Source organism: Lepidochelys olivacea (genome assembly GCF_965140295.1).
Source record: "Lepidochelys olivacea isolate rLepOli2 genome assembly, chromosome: 1".
NCBI lineage: Eukaryota > Metazoa > Chordata > Testudines > Cheloniidae > Lepidochelys > Lepidochelys olivacea.
In genome coordinates, this window is record NC_140411.1 from 278709475 (window position 1) to 278721541 (window position 12067).

General features: G+C 40.9%; 1 protein-coding gene across 2 annotated transcripts in view; it reads right to left on the bottom strand.

Annotated features, from left to right (window-relative positions):
• Window positions 1-12067, bottom strand: part of TMTC2 (transmembrane O-mannosyltransferase targeting cadherins 2) — a 378380-nt gene that overhangs the window by 63025 nt on the left and 303288 nt on the right. For both annotated transcript variants that reach the window (XM_084639748.1, XM_084639749.1), the window contains exon 9: window positions 3238-3319. In XM_084639748.1, coding sequence (XP_084495874.1) covers window positions 3238-3319 — 82 coding nt within the window. The remainder of the gene's footprint in view (window positions 1-3237; window positions 3320-12067) is intronic.

Consider the following 12067-nt stretch of genomic DNA (forward strand, 5'->3'; position numbering starts at 1 on the left):
GATTTCCAAATATGCAAATGAGAGTTAGGTGGCCAAATGATTTTCACTGGGTAAAAACACCTTTGTTCCTTTGAAAATCTCCCCCTGCAATAAAAAAGTACACTTATTTCATACATGCATAGCAACAAGTTCCCTCCTATTTTATCACAAATGCATACCATAATATAATGAAACCAACTCCATTCCTAGCTTTATGTCAAGGTCCAACTACTAAGCCAATGATCCTCCAAAAAAAAAACATACTGGAGCTTTCATTTGGAATGAATTAGTTGACGGACTCCCCTCAAAACCATGTCCTCACTCCATTATGGCACTCTCTCTTTTTCCTCTTTCTGTCATGATGCCCTTCTTGTCACATGGACATTCTCTCTTTTTTCCTCTTTTACAGGTTTTTTGCTGACTCTTGAGTCATTCTCCCCTCTAGACTTGCTGGTAGCTCTAATCTGCCTACCTCATTAAGAGCTACGTTGGTTCCACCCAGTAGACATCCACTGATTTCATCCGAAGTTCAGCTGAATGTTACAGGAAAAGCCTGGACTGGGTGGCAGCCTGAGTTTTCAACTTGGTACTGTACAAGTGAGCTGCTCCTATAGTGAGCTACAATAGAGGCACTATGACAGGGAGGGAAGGTGGATGGCTATGTACTGCGACATATTTTCAGAATGTGTGTAGGAGACAGGGATCTGCATCCCTTATAACTCACCCCACTCACACTGATCCACTCCCTTACTTCTCTCTGAACTAGTCTGGTACCCTCAGTTTGGGAAACACTGTTCAAAACATTGAAACACATAGTAACAAGCCAGTGATCTGAAACTGCAGAATCAAGGTACCAGTGGATTGTCCAGCCAAATGTGCCATCGTGGCACTACCCAAGAAGCCACTGCCTAACTCATCACACATTCCTAAACGTCTTATGTGCCGTTTAGGGTACTTCTCTCATTGATTCACATTCTGCACCACTAACTGTTCAGGGCCATAACTAGATGTAACAGAAAATACAAGGATAAACCTTCAACAAGATAGAACACACTGACAAATTATCCTGATACCTCCAAAAAAGACCACAAGGACAGCAATCAAAGAGGAAGACATATATGGACCCATCATGGGAGCACAAGTAATATAATATCTGCATCAAATAGTATCTGCAGTCTGTACGTACATTGCTGCTCCATTAGCATACAGCCTTTTGAGTCCCCAATGACCACCCTTCCAATTTGGGTCCTCAGTGAGGTGTGCATTTTCTAGGGATGGTGCCAACTCTTTTATTCTTTTTTTCCCAGAGTGTCTTCATGTTTAACGTTTACTTGAGTATAGATATATTTCCCTATGATTTAGCCTTTGACTTATGGGATATGAAGTGTACCTATGACAAGTTGCTAAACCAAATTCATGATTTGTAGAGACAAAACACACAGAGTAAGTGTCCACTAGAGGTTCACTGTCCCTCGACAACTGCATTGTCCCTCGACATATACTTCCAGATTCCTGACCAGGACTTTGGAACAAGCAAAAAAACAGTGAATTTAGTGCCTGCAGGGGCAGAACTTTGACATAGGGCCATCATCTGCTGTTGGTTACTTTGATGTAAATATGGATTAATGCTACTGGAGTCAATAAGTTATTCAAGATTTATGCTGATATTTCCAAGAGAAGAATTTGATTCATAATCAATAAAGCTCACTGTGGAGATCCCATGCTTTGTAGCAGTGGACCCTCAAGTTCCTCTGCTGTCTCCAGATCCTCCGCATGAAAACAGTCCTCCTCACACAGTTTTTGGATTATAGGGACATCAGAAATCCTATGTATTTTAACTGTGCAAGTGTAGCAGGGATACTAAATCGATGAATAAAGTGGGAAAACATGGAAAATATCACAAAGTCATGAGAAACAGAAGCCTGGAACTGCAGTGAAACATACAGAATCAAGTTGATTGTGGGGCCAAATTTTTGACAGCTGCCCTTGACTTTGCAACCACAGATTTCTGTGATCACCACATCTGAATTTGTGGGCACAAACCAGACAGGCATATACAAATTCATCTGAACGGGCACATATGAATTTGAGAGGTAGGTTAAGGACACTCTGAAAGTTTGGGCCACCATATTAACTGCTACAGTATACAATGCAACAGCTGTCTCATTATTGCAGACTAATGGAATGCATTCCAACAAGATCCAGGAATTAAACATGGGATTCAAAATACAAAATTACACACTACATTTGAACCAACCAAATATAAAATGTCACCAACTGAGATTTAGAAACCACACAGTGAAGTACACAAACAAATGAAGTTATGCCTGGTTAACTATACCTTCTATTTTTATTATTACCATTTCTGTGCACCATCCCTGTGGTTGTTTTGCTTAAACCCAGTGGAGCCAGAAGAGGAAATTAAAACAATATACAAAAATATATGTACTGTATGGCTGTGGTTCCCCATTGCGCTCCCCAACTAAGATTAAATTTATTCTCCCTCCGTATATTTTCCAACAGGGATTACATAACTCATATTTTCTGACTTTTCTATTATCAGTTTTAAACTAGAATAAGAGGCAGCCCATAACGTTAAATATTTTTGGTTCCTTGGGACCAATTACATCTGGAAATATTTTTTTGTAAATCTAGCAAAAACAATCTATCTAAAGATATAATGATACCATCACCCTCAAATTAACTGAGTGCTTTGCATCATTTAAGCACATGACTAGCTTAGTATTAAAAAGGTATAGCCAAACCTACCAAAGCCTTTTAAAATACTTGTCTGTTTCAAGCCACAAGGAAAATAGGGGGAAGGCAGATGGACAGCCTATAACTACTTACTAGGAAACAGAATCTTAGCTGTTCTGCCCTGGTACACACTTAAGACGATCTTTAGTTGCCCACCCACAGGCAGCAAGCAGAGCTCGGTCAATGTTGTTAACAATAACAAACACGTCTATGAAACCTTTTTACATATAGTGATATTCATCTTCCTCCTTTCCCAACAGAGACACAGCAATTTGGAAATTTCCCTCCCAGAAGGAAAATTTTGCAAAAATCTGAAAATACCCGCCTCTATCTTTGTTGTGATTAACAAATTGAAATGGAGACCAAGTTCTACATGGTAGTTTAGTTTCTTTTGCTTGAACAGAGGTGTTTTGCCAGTAGCAGTTTTTAAATTTTTAATCACTCAAAGAGATAAACAGCAAACGCGGAAAATGCAAGGAAACCTATCTATCAGAAACTCACCGTAATGCATGTAACCATTGCCTTTGGTAGGATCCAGCTGAATAGCCTTCAAGAAGTACTTTTCTGCCTCATTCTTGCGGCCCTTAAAAAAAAAAAAAAAAAAGGAGAGAGAAAAAATGGATTATCTTAACACTGAGTCACCCTGGAGACATCCTGTACAGTCTACCACATGCTCCACACTTTCCAAATTCCAGACACAAGAACAACACAATTACTATTATCACCAGATTCAACCTAAGTAAATAGGAATTAAATGGCAAAAAACGTCATTAACAGATTTAAAGTCCACACATTAATAGATTCCAAGGCCAGAAGGGCCCTCTGTGATCATCTAATTTGACCCCCCTGATTGTTAAATTAAATCTAATTTAACACAGACCATAGAACCACTCTGAAAAAAAAATCTAGAGCAGGTATTTTTGAAAAAGAAAAAAAAAAGTCCAATCTTAATTTAAAAATTGTCATTCATGGAGACTCCACCATAACCCGTGGTAAATTGTTCCAATGGTTAACTACTCTCACTTTAAAAAATTTACTCTTTTATTTCCAGTCTGAATTTGGCAATCTGCAGCTTCCAGCCATTGGATTGGATTGTACCTTTGTCTACTAGACTGAGTAGCCCATTATCAAATATTTGTTCCCAACGTAAGTACTTATAGCCTGTAATCAAGTCACCCATCACCTACTTTTCATTAAACTGAACAGCTTGAGCTCCTTGATTCTCTCTCTCTTTAAGACATGTTTTCTAGTCCTTTAAATCATTCTTGTGGCTCTTCTCTGAGCCCTCTCTAATTTAATCAACATCCTTCTTGAATTGTGGACACCAGGACTGGACACAGTATTCCAGCAGCAGTCACAGCAGAGTAAAATAACCCCTGTACTCTGATGACAGCTTGTGCCCTTCCAGAACATAGAGTTCTGCAACACTCAAACTTCAGAAAACCAAGAAACACAAAGTTAGGGTACATACCCAGGTAATACCCAGATATTTTGTTCAATATCTTCATAAATGATCTGGAGGATGGTGTAGATTGCACTCTCAGCAAATTTGCGGATGATACTAAACTAGGAGGAGTGGTAGATACGCTGGAGGGGAGGGATAGGATACAGATGGACCTAGACAAATTGGAGGATTGGGCCAAAAGAAATCTGATGAGGTTCAATAAGGATAAGTGCAGGGTCCTGCACTTAGGACGGAAGAATCCAATGCACCTCTACAGACTAGGGGCCGAATGGCTAGGCAGCAGTTCTGCGGAAAAGGACCTAGGGGTGACAGTGGACGAGAAGCTGGATATGAGTCAGCAGTGTGCCCTTGTTGCCAAGAAGGCCAATGGCATTTTGGGATGTATAAGTAGGGGTATAGCGAGCAGATCGAGGGACGTGATCGTTCCCCTCTATTCGACATTGGTGAGGCCTCATCTGGAGTACTGTGTCCAGTTTTGGGCCCCACACTATAAGAAGGATGTGGATAAATTGGAGAGAGTCCAGCGAAGGGCAACAAAAATGATTAGGGGTCTAGAACACATGACTTATGAGGAGAGGCTGAGGGAGCTGGGATTGTTTAGTCTGCAGAAGAGAAGAATGAGGGGGGATTTGATAGCTGCTTTCAACTACCTGAAAGGGGGTTCCAAAGAGGATGGCTCTAGACTGTTCTCAATGGTAGCAGATAACAGAACGAGGAGTAATGGTCTCAAGTTGCAGGGGGGGAGGTTTAGATTGGATATTAGGAAAAACTTTTTCACTATGAGGGTGGTGAAACACTGGAATGCGTTACCTAGGGAGGTGGTAGAATCTCCTTCCTTAGAGGTTTTTACGGTCAGGCTTGACAAAGCCCTGGCTGGGATGATTTAACTGGGAATTGGTCCTGCTTCGAGCAGGGGGTTGGACTAGATGACCTTCTGGGATCCCTTCCAACCCTGATATTCTATGATTCTATGATTCTAATCTTCTTTTTGCCTCCCTAGAGATGGCAATAGCCACAATCAATTATCTGCATACACTACAGCTGGATTTAGTGTGAGACTTGTAGCTGTACTGAATGGTGGAAGCAGTAGGTGGGACAGTTTGGTCGAGGTGTATTCAGAGATGGGGATTAGTTTGAGGAGCATCACAGAGCTGTGATTGTGATAGAAGAGTGTGCATCTTGAGGAGCTAGTCTGCATCATTTTGTTGAAAAAAATGTGTAGTTTTTTCACTAGCAAGGCCCTGGGAGGCAGGAGGTCTTGCCACAGAAACTGTCAGTAGGGAAGTAAGATAAAAGACTTGTCTACAGGTGTACTGAAGGGTAAGGGAAAGCACAGGGTTAGATGGTATCCTGTAAGTATGAAGTGGTTGTTATATTTCACAGGTGCAAGCAATCCAGCAGGAGAGTAGGCTATGGCTACAATTAAATGCTACAACAGCACAGCTGAATGAGAACACTTCAAGGAGATGAATAGAGCCTGAAACAATAGTTCTGAAATATGTGAATGGCTCCATTCATGTCAGCAGGTGTTTTGCTCCCCTCTCCCCAGTGCTGGAAAGCCTGCGATATGCAACAAGCGTACCCATTCTCAGCTCCTTCCCCAGTGTCTGCAGTGTGTTCTCAGTGCATGCTCCAGTATGCCTGTTCTCAGCTACACATGCAGAGGGGAGCTTCCCCAGATCCTGTGTGCATAGCAGGGGGCAGGAGGGAGAGAGAGAGAGGCTCAGACCCTCAGAAGAACAAGGGCCGCAGATCTCAGCTCAAATGAGGGTGGCCAGACCACCACAGATGGCCCACCGCAGATCGTGGTACACCCTCGGGAGGGCAATGTAGGGCTGACAGGCACCTCTGCCCCTATTTTCCCTTTGTCACACACCCCTACACCTACACCCCCGCCCCTCCTGGCTCCCTAACTCCTCTCCTATCCACCCATCCCCATTTATTTTCCTCTCCATAATCCCCTCACTACACACCAAATCCCTCTCTCCCCATTTCTAACTACTCTTCCAGCACTAATCACCCTCCCCTTTCAGCCAGCATTTGCAGGTATCATTTTATTTTATTTTCATAAATCGTTTCAAACATTTTCTGCTATATTCAGATTAAATCCATTTCCCCAAAATAATTTAAAAAATCCACACTCCTTTGACAGCAGCAGAGTGGAGCAATGTGCCCATTTTCTATTTCAGATTTCTACCTTGAATTAGATTTGAACTCACAGTGCCCATTTGGTGTTCAGAGTAATGGCTAAAACAGTCCCTAAGCTCCTTACAGATCCTGTGAATCTTAAGTGCCTCTTAACACTCTCGGGTGCTCCTTTTTGCACATGTGCAGTGTAATGCATTAAGTGTATCCCTCACACTTGCTTGCTGGAACACTTAACCGGAACACTTAACTGGAAAAGCAAACTCTTCTTCTAATAATGTTTTAATTTGGTTTCCCCTGGAGGGCTGGTTGGTGTAATACTCTCTGTTGGGATAACCTTTGAGCGTTTGAGACTCTGGTGTGATTATCTGAGCTCTGGTTTGATCTCTATCTGTGTGCCAAACTACATTGCCAGAATGTAACAAATTTAAGAAAAGCTGTTTGCCCCCCAAGGCTGTATCTCAGGAACATCTTGTTCAAATGATCCCAAACTTAGATCACTGACCAAACCCTGCATCCCCCGAGACACACAAAATTTCAAGGGAATCCAAATAACCATATGGATTTTAGAGTTCTTACAAGAGTCAAGCTTTAAAACAGAAAGCCCGTCTTGACCCTAACTACAGCAGAGCTGCTGGAACATTCCAGGGTTACAAGTTTTGTGGTTGACTATTTTATGCTGCTGATCTCCAGGCACACAGATAAATGTGGTCAACACTATCAATGTTCAGGATCTAAGGAAAAGGTGGAAATCCATTGTAATAAATATTGTAAAGGATCTTGGTAAACTGTGAGCTAATTTTCTGGACAAGTGCCAGGATAAGCATAACTCCAAAACAAAACTGGGGTATGAAAATGAAAGTTAGATACACTCATATGCTAAAAATACACACACTGATTTAATCACCTAGAACCGTGGACACAAGATTTTGTAAAATCTCCTATATTTGTGTTCTACGTTTATTTGCAGAGATATTAAAGTGCTACTCTCTTTCACACTCATATTAAAAAAAAGATTTCATGGGAAGTAAGAGCTTTGCAGGTCAATATAAAAGTGATACCAATCTTTTAAGGAAAATGTCTTTGACCTGGTAAACTACCAAAGCTATGACGAGAAAGGCAAGGGAAAGACACAGAAACAGTTGTAAGTTAACAGACCATGATTTTTATTAATAAAAATCAACAGTACCTTTTGTTGTTTAGTACTCCAAAACCACTAAACCCAAGCACTATCATGAGCCCAGGGACAAAGGAAATCTACGGCTTATTACTCTTTCCTCATGGAGAAAATAACCAAACTGTATTGTACCAATAGTTTGGTATCCTGTCTCAGACACTAGCCAGTATCAATTATGCAATAACATGCCTATGACTGCAGTTTATTCCTAGTCCCAAGCAGAGAGTTGGTTTGTATTGTGAGACATCAGCACCTCAGAATTAAAATGACTAATTTTAACTAAATGCAGCTGATGTGGAAGTAAGACTTCTTGATCTGTAATTCTCAGGATTGCCCTGAGTGCCATTTTAAAGATACATACAACATAGCCTACCCTATAATCACTTGGTATAGAAGCAGTTTTAATCAGATTGAGTATTGCATGCATTCTGTACTGCGGGCATCTATCACATAATGTAACATTCAAACAATAACAAGAATTGCTCATAATGATCACTACACCAAATCCTCAGCCCACCCCTCCTCAACAGCCTGAGAAGAGAAAAGGGGCTTTACAGTGAATCCAGAAAGTTAACAAGTGCAGGTGAAGATAGTGGGGACAAATTCCAAAGTCAAGGTCCCCTCTCAGAAGCCTCCTCATTTATACTTCAGGGGATTCATAAAGTATCTCTCATGAAAGGGAAGAATTTGGCCCTTATTGTCCAATAACATTATCCTCAGTTTCCAATCCTCATACTTCAGACCCCTTGTCAAGCCCCTGAACAGATTTTGGAAAATTAATCCTTCCCAATTACCCACAATGCAAGCGACTGCTATGTCCTAACCACTGCAATCACATGATAGATGAGGCTCTTTTACATTTAGATGCTGAAGCACCTTTCATCCCAAAATATTTTTCAAAATACATTGTACAAGTGTACAGCAATCCCTTCCTCCACCAGTGAAATGGAGCTGCCTCTGTGGGAGAAAGGCAGCAATTCTTTTTAAACAGCACGCAGCAATAGTTCAGCGCAAGAAGTGAAGAAGAATGGTGTATCCAATTGAAACTACCAGGGGAATTCAGGTAGACAGAGTAATTATTCAAGTTCAAATTGGTTCAGGATACTAAGTTAACATCCTTACTCTGGCAAAAAGGGTCATGTCACAAAGTTCAGCCTGGAGACTCCAAAATTGTATGCACAGACTGCATGTGTCACGAATGCCAACAGAATTAACATTTACAGATCGTGCATCATTGCTCTTTTAACAGACTAATACAATTAGTCTTAGCTGACTGCATTCTGTCTTATGCATACTCAAGTTGCTATTCCTACTGAAAAAAGAACAGTTCACTGAAGATAGTTCTATAAACAGAAGATTCATATTTTATGACTATGTCTATAAGACCACAAGCATTTGTCAAATATAATTTACTTTCACCTATTCAATTCACCAGAATATGTTACCACTATATTCTGTTTGGCATTTTCCAAATGTAATACTGCACCCAGCTTAAGTCATTCAGGGAAACAGAGTACATAATGGCGACGGGTGCCCATACAAATAGCATCAATAAAATGATTGTTATTGAGAGGCAAAAATGCTCATTAACAAAAAGAGGAAAAAAGTCATACATTATATCACCCGAGGCATAAACTGAAGTGACAGCAAATGAACAGTGCAGAACCATTTATCCAGGTTGGCCATCATTTTAATATATCCACATTTGTCAAAAAATGATTAAGAATGTTCTCTTCCAAAGTGACACTCTGAAGAAACTGGCATCAAACTCCACCTAAAGAGTCCTCTTCCAAGACATTTGTGTACTGCTAAAATGTCAATATATCAGCACACATTTTGTAAGCTTTGTTTAGGTGTCAGATGATATAAACCCCAGTCATTTGACAGAATCAGGCTATATCACTATTAAACGTTGGCATTTATCAAACTTACATTTTCTACTAGCCACTGGAAGTACTCCTTTGCTAGCACAAGAGGATGCATATGGTGAAACAGTCAGGTTTAGAGGACAACACCTGCCCTTTCCCCCACTCTATTGTAAGGATTCAGTGCTAAGTAGAACACAGGATGGAAGGGGATAGGTTCAAAATATTAAGGGAAATACATAATTAGTTATTAAAATAGTTGAAACATTAAATTGCTGTGGACTGGCATATTGCGTGCATATTCATTTTTATGTACAATGACCCCTACAAATGAAGGAATTGAAGATCATGGAAAGCTCTCAATTTTTAACAGCGAGGGTAAGCAGTTGTATACGTATATACACATGCCTTGGAAACCTCACAAAGTGAAAATACAGCTTTACAACTGCAGGACAGAGTCCTATGTCCAAGATAAAATGGTTATTCATAAGTTTTTAATGGGAAGACTCAGTGGCTCTGAGAATTACAAATGGGATAAAACATGCCTTTCAACTACAGGTCACCAGCTCATATGCAGTCCAACTCAGTAGCAAACAGAAGTGCGTCATATGACAGCTTCTTCTTTGCTTGTGAGAAATGAGTAGATAGTTTTAGCCCACATTCTAATGGAGAAGTGCCAACTTCTCTCTCTCACACACACGCACATCATAACTGATACTAATTGGCATGTCAGTGAGGGAACAAGAATTCAATCATCATAAAGAAATAATATTATATATATAATTATATATATAATATATATTATAATAATAATATTCTAATAACATTAGAAAGTCAGTTTAGAAAAAGCTTGTACTGCTCCTATCCACACTATATTTGTCTGGGCCTTATCCAGAGGTCCCTAATTCAGGCAAAATACCCATTCAGTTCAGTGAAACACTTCCATGTGTAAGGGCTCCTTGCTCATGTTGCTCGAGAATAAATAGAAGATGGGAGTATGTCCACTGCTATCACTCCAGTATCCCATGTGAATTTAAAGACACCTGCCCCCCCACCAAATTCTAGGTATCCATTTTTGAATATGTTAGCTGTAGTGTTTATCCTAACTGTCATTTCTAACAGATTATGGGCCTCATTCTACAAATATTGTCAGACACAGTGCTCAACTGGGCCTTCAAATAAAAGACTTTGAAGTTACCATGACTGAGGGAGTGACTGGAGGAAAGTTAGTCATTTAAGGAAAGTACACATCTATCCAAATCAACTGGCATGTATTTCCTTGACTAGAACTCTCCCTGCCCCACTCAGAAATAACGGAAAAAGCCAGCAACAGCAATTTCTCCTCACTCTGCTGGTAGAATTTGTAAAGCTCACGTTGAGACAGCTGATGTACTTCAAGCTGCTAGAAACCTTAAAATCCTAAACAACTAATAAGACTGGGAGAGGTTAATGTAGTTAAGCAGTTCTGAATAATGTACTTTCGCAGATTTATATGCACTGCTAGCTACCAGTAAGGTGGCTCCCTCAACCTCATTCATTTAAGAAATGGGTGTCCATTAAAAACATTAAGAATCCCCTCTTTTCTCCTCAAAAATACGTATTTGTACCATGAGAGTTACATAATTGCACTGCACATTATTTTGGAAGCATGCAGCATGGCAAAAGTTAGGGGGGTGAATTTTAACATACAAACAGTCCTAAATTCCACCCCCAAAGTTCCACCATAGTTGAAATTGTACAAGGCTTTAATAAGTGAAGAAGCAAAAGTCCCTGTTTTGCATAGCCTTATGCTGGTGAGAGTTTGGTGGCACAGTGGAAAATTAAATCTACGCGTCAAACAAAATTGACTCTCATTCCCTACGACCAGTCCTCTTGATTCCTCTTTATGAACAATCACTTTTTTTCCAAAGGACTAAGCAATTAAAATAACTTTTTGAGTAGAAAAAAAGTGACAAAGACTAGAGAGTAGGGGAAGCCAGAGTATTTTACATATCTTCTTTTGTATTGCTGAAGGCTTCTGAATGCCTGTATGAAAGATAATGTTCCCAACAACAGAAAGAGTAAGTGTGTGTGAGGCCACAGAGTCTGTGAAAGACTTTTGCTTCTGCTTTCTGGAGGGGAAAAAGAAAAAGAAACCTGTTCAATGAACCACCTTCTTTGCCTTATTAAAATGGGTGGGTGCTCCGGGGCTGGAGCACCCACAGGAAAAAAATAGTGAGTTCTCAGCACCCACTGGCGGCCTCGCTGATCAGCGTCTCCCCCTTGCTGCAATCAGCTATCCAGTGGCAGGCAGGAGGCACTGGTGGGAGGGAGAAGGGGGTAGAAAGAGGCGGGGCAGAGGGGAGGCCTTGGGGGAAAGAGGTGCAGTGGAGGCAGGGCCTGGGGTGGAGTGGGGGTTGAGCACTCCCGGGGAAATGACAAAATCGGTGCCTGTGCACAAGACAATTAAAAACATGAATATAATGGAACCACATAGATATTTACATGTACTATTGAGTAATTATGTGATCTAATTCAGGGATCGGCAACCTTTGGCCCCGGCGGGCTGGGCCAGTTTGTTTACCTGCCGCGTCCACAGGTTTGGCCGATCACAGCTCCCACTGACCGCGGTTCACTGTTCCAGGCCAATGGGGCTGTGGGAAGTGGCAGCCAGCACATCTCTCGGCCCACGCCACTTCC